Raw genomic sequence first — 16,363 nt, forward strand, 5'->3', positions numbered from 1 at the left:
GGTTTGTGAGGATCAAATTAAGATGAGACTGGAAAGAGAGCAAGAGAGAAATAAGGAAGAGAAAAATTCCAAAAAAAAAACACAAGAAAAAAGAAAGTAAAAAATATAAAGTGTGATAAAAGTTTTTGCTTGGGAGAAAAAGAGGTAAACAAAGTGTTGGTTAAGAAACAACCTTTATATTTGCTTATGCCTAACAACATTGTTTTGTCTTCTGTACAAGCTTCCTTGTCTTTAGGTATGGAGCAACTTCTCAAGGAGTATGAGGATGTCTTCCTTAAAGACATTCCTCATGGCTTACCTCCAACAAGGGGTATTGAACACAACAAATGTAGGCTTGAAATGTTGATTTAAGACAAGAAGGGGTGGAGGGGGTTGAATTGGCTATTTAAAACTTTTTCGAAAGCTTAAAACTCTTTTTAATTGAATCAAATAGACTAGAAATTTAGAACATAAAAGTTGTAGACCAGTACACTTTCAATCGGTCAAAAAATAAAATAATAGACTAATTTTTTCTTGTTTTATGAAACAATTGATTAAAATGACAAATCAGTAAGCTAAAATACTGAGAATGCAAAATTTACAGATTTAACTCAAATAGTAATCTTTTACATACAAGACTTGTTCCAATCAATATTACTAACTACTCACATGCCAAAATGCCTTCAAGATCAACCAATATCTTCAAACTTCACGTTGCAACTAGTATTTCAGAGAGAGAGTTTTCCAGAGAAGAATGACAAGATTTTTGCGCTAAAAAACTCAGAATCACACCTCTACTCTTGAAAACACAACATATATAGTCTAGTTTAAGTGAAATCAGTTGATTGAATTTTCCGTACAGTTAGCTAATTTCTCTTGACTTAAGGGAAATTAGTCGATTGAAAAATATTTCAACCGACTGAATATACTGCAAGACTTTTAACTTGTTAAAACCCATTTTAACAGATTAAAATAGACACACTAAGGCACACAAGAGATCTAACCTATGTCATATAGCCTACAAACATGATATAACACCTAATCATTACATTTAACACATTACTTTCAGATTTAATACACTAAAAACATAATGTTCAAGTGGATCTTCATCAATCTTCATCAAACACATGTGATCTTCATGTACATGGCTTTATCAATTCTTTGCTTCTATCTTGCTTGTGCCAACATTCTCCCCCTGAATTGATGAAGCCAACATTCTCGAGTTAAATTGATGAGCTACGATCCATAGAGAAACCTAAAAAAGCTTTTGCACACACAAGATACCAACATACAAATACACATCCAAGCAAAAGCACACAAGCATACATACATATCACACATGCATATGCTCCTCCTATCACTAATAATGTGATCTAACTTTAGATTTCATATTCAATTTGCAGTATTACATGGTTCCAGCATATTTATTTTAGGTTTTCCAATTTTAACTCAATTTTACTCATTTTTCTCCCCCTTTGGATTCATCAAATGAAAGAAAATGCATAAATCAGTTTGGAAAGATGAAAATTTTCATTAAAATAGTAACAAAGGGGTGTATCACGGTAACTGATATGAATACAAACAAAGCAAAATGAAAATTAAAATGAAAAATACATCATAAAGCTGAGACTTATATAATCAGTCGATTGAAATTTGAAAATAGCTGATTAAAAAACTAGAACAGATAGACAAATACGCAAAATGCAATAGGAAAATGCAATGCATGACTTATGAGCCATCCTCTTCACTCATCCCTTGGTTGTCTCTATTATAGAAATTGGAGAGGAGGTCATGAACATTATGGAGTTAGTCATCCAAGTCTCGGAAACTTGTTGTGCAATATGCATGATGTGCATTTTAAGCTTTGAGATGTTTCTCATAGGTGCCAAAATTCTCTGCCCTCAGCAATGACATGTGTATCACTTTAGGAAGAATGATTTGCTTCCTAATGATCTCAATCAAGAAAGTTTGGATCCTATCTTCATGCCCTTCAAACCCTGCTTCAAGCCTACCATGATTTAAGGCAAGGGGCGATGATGGAGTAGGTGGGGTGAAGTTTTAATCATCTGAGGGGGTTGTTCTTTGTCTTCTAAGCATGGTGAACTATAGGTTTGGCTCTTGCTAAAAGATAGGAATTCCAATGCCTGATGCTTATGCATGTATATATAGAATCAACATGGTGATTTTCAAAGCCAGACAATTAATTTGTACAGATTTTCTAGTTTCAATGCAGTACAAGGAATTAAAGCCAATTAAATGTGAAGGAATTTGAATCAGAGTGTTCAATGATGTGTTTCCCATGCATTTTATGAACAATCCACTCACAAACAATTCACATCTAATGCATGCACATTGGAAATCATGTAATTAGAGCACTTTATGGTCAATGCAATCTTGAAAAGTTGATTTTAGCTGATGTAATAGTTGTTATATGTTGCTACTATAGTCTAAAATAGTCATGCGATGGATACTTTGACTGGTTCATTCAATTAAAATCAATTCAAACAAATCCACATCAGCATAAGTGAAATCAACACATAAAAATACAGAGTTAGTCGACTAAAACTGTACCAGACCATTGATTTTTGATGTAGTGGTAGTTTTAAGTGAAATCTATGTGTTGATTTTGCAGTTTTAGTTGACTAAAAATTTCAAATCACAAAAAATTCACACCAGACCAATTTAAATGAAATATATGTGCTGTTTTGTGAGAATTAGCTTATTGAAAAAGTTACAGAACACAAATTATGCAAATTATGCCAGTTTAAGTGAAATCTGTGTTGAATTTGCAAATTTAGCTGACTGAAATTCTGACAATTCACAAATTATGCAGATTTTACCACTTTAAATACAATAGGCACATGATCTAATAAAATTAACAACCTAAACAGATATAAACATACATTTTTCATGTCAAGAACACCTAATTCAGTTATAAGCTTATTAAATATATCATGTGCAAGTAGTTTAGTGAATAAATACGCCAATTGGTTTTCAGTTTTCACAAACTTGATTTCAATTTCACCTTTTTGAATATGATCTCTTATGAAATGATGCCAGATTTCAATGTGTTCAGTTTTAGAATGCTGAATTGGATTCTTAGGTAGGTTGATTGCACTTGTATTGTCACAATAAAGAGGTACCTACACTAGCTTTACACCATAATCTAAGAGTTGATGCTTCAACCATATGCTTTGAGCACATGCATGTCTAGCTGATATGTACTCAGCCTCAACAGTAGGTAGTGTTACACATGCTTGCTTCTTGCTATTCTATGAGATTAGGCTTGATCCAAGTAGATGGCATATGCCACTTGTGCTTTTCCTATCCAATTTGCACCTTACATAGTCAGAATCTGAAAAACCACTAAGAATAATGTTAGATTCATTAGGATACCATAATTCAACATTAGTTGTCCCTTTTAGATACTTAAGAATCCTTTTTACAACTTTGAAGTGCGATTCCTTTGGATTGGATTAAAACCTTGCGCACAAGCAAACATCAAATTAGATATTCGACCTACTAACGGTTAGATATATCAAAGAACCAATTAACCCTCTATATTTGGTTGAATCAACTCTTTGTCTAGCTTCATCTGCATCCATAAGAAAGTTTGTAGCAATTGAGGTGGCAGCCTCTTTGCAATCCTCCATTTTGAACTTCTTTAGTAGGTGAAAACAGTATTTTGACTGGCTAAAAAATGTCCCATGCTTGAGTTGCTTCACTTGCAGCATTAGGAAGTAGGTTAGCTCACCCATCATAGACATCTCAAATTCTCCCTACATAGCTGCAACAAACTCTTCACACATAGAGTTATTATTTGATCCAAAGATTATATCATCTACATATATACTTGAACAAGTATTACATCACTTGCATGCTTTCTAATGAAAAGTGTTTTATCAAGCGCACCTCTAGCATATCGTTTAGATAAAATAAAGTTGGTTAACCTCTCATACCACTGTCGTGGTGCTTGTTTTAAACCATATAAAGCCTTTTTCAATTTTAAAACATGATTAGGATAAAGGTGATCTTCAAAGCTAGGGGGTTGTGATACTTACACTTCTTCATTTAAGAAACCATTCAAGAATCCACGTTTCACATCCAATTGAGAAAGTTTGAAATTACACACGCAAGGATATGCTAACAATAACCTCACAGCTTCTAGCCTAGCTACATGTGCATATGTTTCATCAAAATCATTACCTTTCTCTTGATTATAACCTTTAGCCACTAGCCTGGCCTTATTCCTAAAAATATTACCATTCTCATCCTTTTTATTCTTAAACACCCATTTAGTACCAATGACATTGATTTCATTAGTTTTAGGAACGAAAGGCCACACATCATTTATAGTGAATTGATTAAGCTCATCTTGCATAGCAACAACCCAATTACAATCACCTAATCCATCATTCACATTCTTAGGTTCAATTTGAGACACAAATGCAACATGTTCAAAGAATACAAGCTTGCATCTAGTGGATACTCCCTGTTTTATATCACCAATTATTTTGTTCTTTAATAATCCCTTGGGTTCAATCCACTCCTAAGGTAAGTTGTTGTCTGCAGCTATTTCAGCCGACTAAATTTCCTTTTCAAATGGCTGATTTCCTGCAGCAGATTCTAGTTCTGCAGCAATTTGTTTTTCGTGTAATATATCTTCTTCATCTTCAATCTTAGGCCTTTGATCTTGCTGCACTTGGTTAGTTTCATCAAATACAACATGCACAAATTCTTCAACAATCATTAATCTTTTGTTGTAAACCCTATATGCATGACTATTTATAGCATAGCCTAGAAAGATACCTTCATCCGCTTTTGAGTCAAATTTGCAAGTTGTTTTTTTTCAATTATTTAAGATAAAACACTTGCAACAAAATACTTTTGGTGATTTAGAGCAGACTTTCTACCTTTGAATAACTCATAAGATGTTTTCTTTAAAATTGGCCTTATCAACACACATTTTAAAACATATGAAGTTCTGTTGACTGCATCAGCCCAAAAGTACTTAGGTAATGAGGTTTCATTAAGCATGTTTCTAGCTATTTCCTCTAATGATATGTTCTTTCTCTCAACCACTCCATTTTGTTGTGGAGTTCTAAGAGTTGAAAAGTTATGCTCAATACCATATTTTTTACAAAAGTGCACAAACTTTTCATTTTGAAACTCTCAACCATGAACACTTTTTAGAGAGGTTATTTTAGAACCTTTTTCATTTTCTAAAACCTTGGAAGGTTTCTTAAAAGCGAAAAAAGGTTTCATTCTTGGCAGCTAGAAATAAAGTCCATGTAAATCTAGAGAAGTCATAAACAATAACCAATGCATAATAGTTTCTACCAAGACTCATAGTTCTAGAAGGACCAAATAGATCCATGTGAAGCAATTCTAAGAGTCTTTCAGTTGAAATACAATTTTTGGGTTTAAAAGAAACCTTGGTTTGCTTTCCCCTTTGGCATGCTTCAGATATCCTATCCTTCTCAAACTTAAGTTTTGGTAACCCTTCAACCAATTGTTTTCTATTTAGCCAATTCAAATGATGCATATGTGTGTGACAAAGCCTCCTTTGCCATAGCCAAATATCATCCTCTTTTGTAAGAAAACAATGAATGTTAAATGATGCATGGTGCAAATTAAGCAAGTATATATTGTTGACTCTATTTCCTTCCAACACAATGCTACCACATGCATCATATATAAGGCAATGGTTTGGCTCAAACATAACTTTAAAACCTTTGTCACACAATTGGCTTATACTTATCAAATTGTGCTTTAGTCCTTAAACTAGAAGCACATTGTGGATGTTGAATGAGGCTCTATTGCTTATGACTCCACTTCCAAGTATCCTTCCTTTGTTATTGTCACCATAAGTCACAAAAACCTTCTTCCTTTAGTTTCAACTTTGCAAACTTGGACTTGTCACCAGTCATATGCCTCGAGCAACCACTATCTAGGTACCATAGGTCTTTCTTTTCATGTTTTATGACCTGCAAAACAACATATCATTCCATGGTACCCTTTAATAGTTTAGTTCCAACATGGTTATGCCTTTCTAGATCCTTTTGGGATCCATTTCATAAATCCTTTAGGTACATCATATTTTCTAGCATAACAATTCTTAAGAACATGACCTTTCTTCATACAATAGTTGCAAGAAATTAATGATATAACATTTGGCTCACTCTTGGAAAAGAAACTAAAGAACTTCTTGGCTTTCTTTTCATGGATAGGTGTATAACCAAGTCCAGCCTTCCCAAAAATACAATTTTGAGAGCCAAGAACAACTTCCAGGTTTGGTTTTCCTCTTGTGAACTTTGCACAAGTTTTCAAAAGATATTTCACTTGATTTTTTAAAGTAGTGCAGTTTTCACAAGGTTTTATAGCCAGTTGTTTTTCAGAACGGTCGACTGAGTTACTGTAAATCATTTCTAAATGTTCGAAATTAGTTTTTGTACTACACCTAGGCGGCTTAGCCTGACTATAGCCATAAAATCCGTCTACATAACTCCCAAGGACGCAAATAATCACCATATATATGCTAAGCAAATAAGAGTAACCGACCTAAGCTGCTAAAGAGCAACCGGCCTAAGCCGCTAACTTAAGAAAATTAAGCGAGAACTTGACAAATTCAGAGCATCACCAGCAAAACCCCTAGGGCCCACGATAATCGAACTAAGGGGCCTGGGCTAAGGCCCAAGCCCACCTACGGCCCAAACAGGGGCCCAACCCATGATGTGGCCAGACATAATTAATAATCTATAAATATGCATAAACCCTAACAATTAAAGGTACGCATTCATTAATGCCTTATGTCAGCACCCAATTTTGTCCGGATTATAATATATATATATATATATTATTTATTTATTTATTACTCTTTTGTTATTATTATTTTTACTTATATATTTATTTATATTATTATTATTTTCTTTCTTATCTTATTTTACTTTGATTTTAGGGTTAAGTATGTTTTTAGTCCATGAACTTTGGCCCAAAATTGGAATTCGTCCTTGGTCGAAACTTTGATAAATTTCGGTCCTTAAACTTTAAAAAAGAATGAATATAGTCCTTTTAACCCAATTTTGTTAATTTTTTTTAGGTTTCAAACGCATTTCTCAGTAAATATTGGAGTTGTTTACACCGTTTGACACATTCTCAACTCAATATTTACTGAGAAATGTATTTGAAACCTAAAAAAAGTTAACAAAATTGGATTAAAAGGGCTATATTCATTCATTTTTAAAGTTTAGAGACCAAAATTTATCAAAGTTTCTACCAGGGATGAATTCCAATTTTGAGTTAAAGTCCAGGGACGAATTCCATATATTATGTCTTTTTTTTCTCTTTGTTTTCAATTTTCTTCATATTTATTTTTATTTTATTTCATTTTATTACTATTTATTTATTTATTTATTTTTATTCTTTTAAAAGAAAAACAGATTTAAAAAAAGAAAAAAACGGATTAAAAAAAAGAGAAAAGAAGAAAACATATCTGAAAAAGAAAAAGAGCAAAGAAAAAAAAGATAAAAAAGAGAGAGTAGAACAAAGATTTGAAAAAAAAGTAAAGAAAAAGGGGTGCAGAGCATTCAATTTTTCTGCACACTGCCTAGCTCTTTCCTTCTTTGGCACCCTGGAACCTGCACTGGCTGAGCTGTAGCTACCTATCCAACTAAAGAAGAAACTGCATCATTGAACAATAGAGGGAGGCCATGGTGAATAGAGGGAGGCCATGGTGACTGAGTGGCTGCATCTACATGGATTGATTGAAGGGAGAAGTGACTCTGCAGATTGGGCAAGGGGGAAGCAACCGCCACTTCCCACCTTTTTACATCTCTCAACCAGTAACAAGGAGGGAGATCTCATAAATAAGAAAGAAAAAACGAAAAAGGGGATTTTTTGGAAAAGCTCTTAGCATATTAAGGAATACAGAAGCTAACTGGCGGAAGAAAAAAAAAATTCAAATACAATTCATATCCAATTCATATTCAGAGCAACAAAGTGAGAAAGAAGAGAGGATAAGCTAGGAGAACAACAGAACCAGGAGCTTCAAGAGGTAAGATTTATGCATTGAGTACTTGCGCAAGAATGACATGATATGTTGCATTTGTTGTGTTATGAATGTGGTATGATGTACTGCATTATCTCGTTGCTTATCTTTCGCTGCTTATTTTTGTTCATGATCTAAACTGGTTATGCTCTGCTCTGTTGCTTGCTGTTATTTGAGTGACGAAAAAAAAAGCATGTTTAAACACGAACTCATCCCACGAACTCATCGCACGATTCCCGTTCTTTTCTCTCCCAAACCCAAACTAGTGCACGCTTAACCTAAACCAGTTCGCCGTGATCAATCCAAAGCTCAACCATTATCTCGTCCTCATTCTCCCTTAACATCAAGACTCCGTTTCAACTTGCATTTAGAGGTCCAGATACACATATCACTATTCTCTTTATTTCACTATTGTTCACAACCCACCATAGCCCAATCATCTCTGTCACGCACCCTTCCATCGTCAGTTAACCCCTTTTCGCATTCTTCATCATTCACCTGCATAAAACCAAAACAACAAACAAAACACACAAGTAAAAAAACAGAATCACAACTCCATCCCAACAATCCAATGCCACACTGGATCAGAACCCCATTCCAGTCTCTTTTTCTCCGATCAGTCGTCCCCAATCATAGCACATAGATGAATAAGGGAGTAGAAACCTTCACCGGCGGCGAGGTCGTCGGTGGTCCAGAGCTCTAAGCAGAGGAGTGTGGCCGCGTGATGGTTGTAGACCCAATCGCGGTGGCGGGCACGGTGGTGACGAGCCTCAGAGTCCTCGTGCACCTCTCTTACTCGCGGAAGAGGATAGTCGAGGATGAGGGCGAGTGAGCGCTGGCGTGTACGCTGGCGGTGACTGGAATCGCTGACGGTGGTCTCCAGCAAGCGGGACCTCGCGGCCATGAAGGGGATCAGTGCAGCCTCTCTCGTGAATGCACTAGAGAAGTGAAGGTGGAGACCCTGGTGCAGCAGCATTTCGCGCGAGTTGGAGTGAAGGGTGATGGTGTCGCCGGTGAAGCCTCCGGCGGAGGTCGTTGGTGGTGGCTAAAGGGCAGACGCGCCTCCCAGGCCCTAGGGGTTGTGTTGGTGGCATAGAGAGAGAGGGCTCTTGATTAATGAACAAGTAGGTTAGATTAATTAGGTTTCTCATTTAGGGCTTAATCTATGTTTCAGATCAGTTTCGCCTTCTACACCCCAGTTTTGATTTTCACACCCGTAAGTTCACCCTGGGTTGGACTATCAATTAGTTCCTACACCCCCATTTTTAATCTCTGCACCTCCTTTAATTTGGGTTGTTCCTGCTTTTTTTTTCTTTGCACACCCTTGTTATTTGCTAGCATCACACCCTTATTTTGTTTGGGACTGGTTTACTGTTATTGTGTGCAGCCCATGTTCCACTTCACACCCCTCTAGTAACTTTCTTGCGCACCTCCACAATTACTAATCCCGCACCCCTGCACACACTTTTCACTCCTATTTTGGGCTTGTTCCATACTTTACTTGGTGCACCCTATCTTTAATAAATACACCTCATTTACTTCATGTATCTCCTACTAATTACTCATGCACCCCCATATTTTGTTTTTCACTTTTATCATTCTTAATTAAATTGTTTCTTTTTTATTGTTATTTTATTATTTATTATTATTATTATTATTATTATTATTATTATTTATTTCTAAAAAAAAATTGGAAATTACCAAAAATTGCAAAAAAGTAAAAAATAAAAAATCTAAACAAAATGTTATCTTTCACTTTATTGTGTCTTTCCGGTCGCTCGCACCGTGTGACATTTATTTTCTAAAAATACCAAAAACATTTTCTTTTCTTTTGGTGTTTGTCTAGCCGTTCGCGTCATGTGACACCATTTTTTTTAAATAATCTCAAAAACACCAAAAAATGCAGAAATTTAAAAAAAAATACAAAATATAAACATTTTCCAACATATGTTTTCTTTTAAGAACTACGTGATCCTTGATTCTCGACCGCGAGATACGTAGGAGCAAGGCCAGTCCTTGTTAGGTTCACCTCCAAAATATCAAATCATTTTCTTAATTGTTTTTCAAATATATTTTAAAGAACTACGTAACCTTGATTTCTCATTTTGAATGAGAATACGTAGAACCAAGGTCAATCCTTGTCGGGCCCAAAAACCAAAAAATATTTTTGTTTCTTTTATATATTCTTGTCTTATTATTTTTGGGGAAAATTAACATTTTGAAAACCACATCGACTTTGCATTTTTAATTAAAGGTACCGCCCTCGGGCGGGCGCGGTAGGGTGCTAACACCTTCCCTACGCGTAACCGACTCCCGAAATCTGGTTTTTTCGAAGACTTGTCTTATCTTTATGGTTTTCCATAGTGTTCTAGAATAACTATGGTGGCGACTCCCAAATCTCTTGTTAAACCCATTTTCTTTTTTGGTTCGTCGTCTTGTCGCGATTTCGGTTGCGACACCTTAATCATGAGATTTGACTTTCTGAGAGTTCTTTGCTAACTTAAGCGTCAGAGTCTTCTCCACAGGTAACCCCTCTCGGGTCCAAACCAGTCCAAACCGAGATACCAACAGATAGTATATGCCAGCCGGAAGGAAGCCTACTGAGGAGATTGCGGATTGAGGTAAGGTAACGTTTGTGTCTGACATCTCTTATTTATTCTCCGCAGGAACAATTGGCACCCACCGTGGGACACGAAGTAATACTTTACGAACCAATACATATCCTCTCGAAGATGGTTTCTACCCGCAGCAAAGCAAGAGTTAACAAGCAAGCTGAAGCAGGTCCTGTAGCACCTACTACTACCACTCCGGACTTGGCCGCTATCTTGGACGGCCAAGCGAAATGCAACAAGAACTAGCTGATTCGAAAAAGCGCAGTGCTGATGAAATGGAGGCACTACGACAGGAAAACTCACGTCTAAGGAGAAAGATCGAGGTCGATCCCACTCAAAAGGGAAAGGCTAAGGAAACATCCGACGTCGCAAAGTCCCTAGCTTTCCAGCCTACTGAAGAAGAAAGCGTGTACTATCCTATCCAGCACACCTTCACCACCACTCAACAAACTCTCATCCTCTCAACCCATCATACACACTTCCATCCCACCCTCCCAGGAAAAACTGCGGCTCCTACCCCTACCGCCACCCTCCCCACCACCCACATCCAACCTTATAACATCCCTCCCACCCTCCCCACCACCCATATCCCACCTCACAACTTTGCATCAACCTTTCCCACCCTCATCCACCATCCCATCCCCCCTCACCTGCTACCATCCACACAACCTAGACGCCGTCACCCTTTTACTAATTTCATCGCCAACACCTCTCTCCCTTCCCAGTGGGAACCTTTCACACTGGACCGTTATATAGGCGAGACCGATCCAGACGAGCACCTCAAAGTCTATATGACCAATGTCGCCCTCTACACCTCTAACAATGTCGTTTCTCCAAGGCCTTCCCTACCACCCTCAGAGGCCCCGCCCTCGAATGGTTTACCACCCTGCCACCATACTCCATCGACTACTTTGACACCCTCTCCTACATGTTGACTACTCACTTCGCCGGCAACCGCCCACATCAAACTACAACCATCTCTCTTCTTGGCGTCGGACAAGAACAAGAAGAGAAGCTATGGGCTTTCATCGACCGCTTCAGTAAGGCTGCCCTCCGCACACCAAACCTTAACTAGGAAATGATACTTCAGTGTATGACACTCACTCTCAAACTCGGCCCCTTCGCCAATAACGTTTACCTACACCCACACGCCTCCATGCATGAATTGAAGCTCCGCGCCGCGAACTACATCCGATGGAAGAGATGCAAACTCTCCACACAAAATTCTGCAACGATTGTACACCATCCGTGGTAACCCCCCTACACAACCTTAACAACCTGATCCTAGACCCAGAAAACCCCGACAACCTCGGTTCACCAGATACACACCCCTAAATGTTCCTCGATCCCGTCTCCTTGATGAAGCTCTGCAGGCCGACCTCATCCCACCACCACGCAAGACATCCACTCCCCCAAACGCAGACATGAATAAATATTGCTGCTATCACCGAAACAACGGCCACACCATAGAAGAATGCAAAGCACTCCAAGACAAGATCGAAGAATTGGTTCGTGTTGTCCATTTCCGCCACTTCATCCATAGAGACAATCACCCTCTACGATCTAACCACTAACGTCCTCCCCGTGATTCTCGCCACGCCAAACATCGTAACCAACCCACCAACCGTGACCCCCAGCCTGCTCGCACTAATATTGCCTCGACCGACCCCCCACTACGCGGCGCCATTAACACCATCTCTGGTGGCTTCGCCAGTGGAGGATCCACCTCATCAGCCAGAGAGAAACATCTCTACCACCTCAAATCCATCAACCACATAACCCATTCCCACCATAGACGCTGCATGCCTCCCATAACCTTCACAGACGATGACTTCCATGGCCTTGATCAATAGTAGGATGACCTCATGGTCATCACGGTTGAATTGGAAAATTATGCCGTCAAGAAAGTCCTCATTGACCAAGGCAGTTCAGTCGACATCCTCTATTGGGCGACATATCATAAACTCCAGCTCCCCACCACCGCCATGGTTGCATACGATGAACCCATATATGGCTTCTTAGGGGAGAAGGTCTCCACCCGCGACTACATCAACCTTCATACTGTCTTTCGCGATGGCGCTCACACCAAGACAATTCCTATATGTTTCCTTGTCGTAGACGCGCCTACATCATACAATGTCCTTCTCGGCCGACCATCCCTCAACACTCTAGACGCTGTCGTATCCACACCTCATCTGGCCATGGAATTTCCATCCCCATCAAAAGACATCCTTACCATCCACGACGACCAACAGCTCGCGCAAGAATGCTACATGGCCAGCCTACGCCCACAACTTCACATCCTTCAAACCAACCATATTAAATGTCCACTCGGCTCTGACATAGCCTTATCTAGAGACGATTTGGACCCCCGAGTAGGCCGGGATGCCCGCCTCGAGCCGATCGATGAAACTATACCACTCAAACTAAGCACTGGTTTACAACACGAACAATGCGAAATCCTTACACCTACCCTCATCAACAACACTGACCTCTTTGCCTGGTCCGCTGCTCACTTACCCGGCGTTGACCCTCAAGTCGCAGCCTACAAACTCTCCATTTAAAAAAGGGCCAGATATGTCTCCCAGAAGAAACGGAAGCTTGGTGAAGAATGTCGACTAGCGGCCAAGATCGAAGCCGACAAGTTACTCAACGCAAGGTTCATCGAAGAAGCCCACTACACCACTTGGCTCTCCAGTGTAGTTCTAGTCAAAAAAGCTAATGGCAAATGGCGGATGTGCGTCGATTACACGAATCTCAATAAAGCATGTCCTAGGGAAGCCTACCCTCTACCCAATATTGACTAGTTAATTGACGGTGTCGCCGGTAACAAAGTCCTCAGTTTCCTTGATGCATATTTTGGTTACAACCAGATTCCCATGGCCACAACTGATATGAACAAAACTGCCTTCATTACAGATGACGCCAACTACTTTTAGAAAGTTATGCCATTCGACCTAAAAAACGCAGGGGCAACTTATCAACGGGCAATGGATAAGGTATTCAGCCACTTAATGGGCAAATGTCTCGAAGTCTACGTCGACGATATGGTCGTCAAATCCCCAAGTCATCACCAGCACGCTCAAGACTTGTCTGCCGTCTTCTCTGCATTACGGCAATACAACCTCTGGCTCAACCCCGAAAAGTGCGTCTTCGGCGTCGATCAAGGTAAATTCCTCAGCTTCATGCTGACACAATGCAGCATAGAGGCTAACCAAGAGAAATGAAATGCCATCATTGAGATGCGAAGCCCCAACAATGTCAAAGAAGTACAACGCCTCATTGACCGTCTAACCGCCATTTCCCGCTTCCTTTCCAAATTGGCCGAGCAAACCCAACCCATCATTCAACTACTCAAGAAATCGGCCAAGTTCTCATGGAACGATGAATGTGAACAAGTTTTTCAAAAACTCAAAGACACTCTAACTTCACCACCCATCCTTCATACGCCGGACACTCATCAACCCCTCCTTGTCTACATCACCGCCACGGATCACACCGTAAGTGTCGCGCTAGTTCAAGATGTTGATGGAACTCAACACCCTGTATAATTCGTCAGCTGAACCTTGCAAGATCCTAAAACTAGATACCAGATGGTGGAGAAATTAGCCCTATCCCTAGTACACACAGCGCGACGCCTACGCCCCTATTTCCAAAACCACAACATCATCATCAAAACTGTTTACACTATCCAGAAGATACTTTAAAAGCCAGACCTTAATGGCCGCATGTTGTCTTGGGCCGTAGAGTTATCCGAGTTTAACATTCGTTATGAACCCCACGGCCCCATCAAAGCTCAATGCCTCCTAGACTTCGTCAACGATCTGCAACTAACCCCTGAAGAAGACTAGTGGACACTTTCTATTGATACTTCTTCAAACCCAAAAGAGGCAGGCGCCGACATCGTCCTAGAAGGCCCCAACGACATCCTCATCGAAAAATCCCTCTACTTCGCCTTCAAAACATCATACAACCAATCCGAATACGAAGCCATCCTCACCGGCCTATCCCTCGCCTGCGAAGTCGGTGTCAAAACGCTTACGTGCAAAATTGATTCCAAACTCACAATAGGCCATCTAAATGACGAATTCCAGATCAAAGACCCTACCCTCCTATAGTACTATCACCTGGTCCGAAACGTCATCCAATCTACTTTTGAACAAGTGTGCATCCAACACATCCCCAGATTTGAAAATTTCAAAGCCGACATATTATCTAAACTGGCCAACACTAAACTAAAAGGACGACACCGATCACTGTTACAACAAACACTATCTGCACCTTCCACAACAAACACATGCCATAACCTAACCCAACACCAAGCCGACAATTGGACAATTCCCTACATCCAGTACCTCCGAACCGGTAATCCCCCACCTGCTGCCAACAAGAGTTGGTTAGCTAAAGCCGCTAGGTATACAATGATAGGCGATGACTAATACAAACGGGGATATGACCAGTCGCTCCTCAAATGTGTCACCGCCGAACAAGCCAGTACATCATTAAAGAATTACACGAATGCATATGCAGCTATCACTCCGCCGCACGAACCATGACCACCAGAATCCTCCGCGCCGGCTACTTTTGGCCAACCATGGAGGCCGATTGCAACACTTTTGTCAAAAAATGCATACCCTGCCAGAAGCATGGTAACCTCATCCATCAAAAGCAAGAACAACTCCACTCTATATTATCCCTATGGCCCTTCGCAAAGTGGGGAATGCACATTCTCGGCCCTTTTTCCCCAGGAAAAGGCCAAGTAAAATTCCTTATAGTAGTCATCGACTACTTCACTAAATGGATAGAGGCTAAACCACTAGGCACCATTACAGCCCAACAAGTCCAACAATTCGACTAGAAAGATATTATATACCGATATGGCGTCCCACATACAATCATCACCGACAATGGCCAACAATTCATAGACAAAGAACTCGCTAAGTTCTATACCGACCTAGGCATCAAACATGTAACCAGCTTTGTTGAACACCCACAGACAAATGGACAGGTCGAAACAGCTAACAAAGTCATACTAGTAGAATTGCGCAACCGGCTGGATAACGCTAAAGGTCGATGGTCGGAAGAATTAATGAAAGTGTTGTGGGCCTACAGGTGTACCCCTCAATCAGCAACAAACGAATCTCCTTTCAACCTAGTATATGGCGCAGACGCCATGATACCAGTCAAAATTGGCGAACCGTCTCTACGCCAAGAACTGTACAACCCAGTTCAAAATCACCAAAACATGAGCACCCACCTCGACCTCCTATCTGAATTAAGAGACAAGGCCCATATACGCACTTAAGCAGCTAAACAGAGAGCGACCAGAAAATATAAGTCGAACTTATGCCCAAGATCATTCGCTAGAGGAGACTTAGTTTGGAGAATGGCCAGTAGCGCAAGAGAGAAGGATGACAAGTTCTCCACCAATTGGGATGGCTCATACCGAATATGTGAAGATGCTAGAGGAGGAGCGTATAAGCTTGAACAGTTATCAAGCGAAGAGATACTCAATACATGGAACGTATCCCATCTCAAATTTTACTTCAGTTAAGATACCTATTGTACCGAATACTTGTAACCCTGGGTGTACTCTTTTTCATCACTTGGTCTTTTTTCCCTAAGGAGGGTTTTGGTTAGGGAGTTTTTAACGAGGCACCCCAGATTTCATGAATAAAATAAAGGGTTATTAATCTCCCATCTACTTCTTGTCTACTCCTTGGCA

At 39.8% G+C, this 16,363-nt stretch overlaps 1 protein-coding gene across 2 annotated transcripts; it reads right to left on the reverse strand.

Moving 5' to 3' along the window:
- Positions 1 to 7,921: 7,921 nt before the first annotated feature.
- LOC114168500 lies at positions 7,922 to 9,166 on the reverse strand. Of its 2 annotated transcripts, none has more exons than XM_028053341.1 (2): positions 8,696 to 9,166; positions 7,922 to 8,524 (listed from the first exon to the last, which is right to left on the reverse strand). In XM_028053341.1, the coding sequence occupies exons 1-2, from the start codon at positions 9,000 to 9,002 to the stop codon at positions 8,517 to 8,519; spliced, it is 315 nt and encodes a 104-aa protein (XP_027909142.1). In that variant the 5' UTR covers positions 9,003 to 9,166; the 3' UTR covers positions 7,922 to 8,516. The 2 variants fall into 2 exon arrangements, with proteins under 2 accessions (XP_027909142.1, XP_027909141.1); XM_028053340.1 differs by having other exon boundaries at positions 8,690 to 9,157.
- Between the last annotated feature and the right edge of the window lie 7,197 nt (positions 9,167 to 16,363).

The sequence above is a fragment of the Vigna unguiculata genome, chromosome 11 (genome assembly GCF_004118075.2).
Source record: "Vigna unguiculata cultivar IT97K-499-35 chromosome 11, ASM411807v1, whole genome shotgun sequence".
Classification (NCBI taxonomy): Eukaryota; Viridiplantae; Streptophyta; class Magnoliopsida; order Fabales; family Fabaceae; genus Vigna; species Vigna unguiculata.

Coding starts and splice junctions, on each gene's coding strand:
- LOC114168500 (XM_028053340.1), bottom strand. CDS start 9,002: ATGCTGCTGCACCAGGGTCTCCACCTTCACTTCTCTAGTGCATTCACG.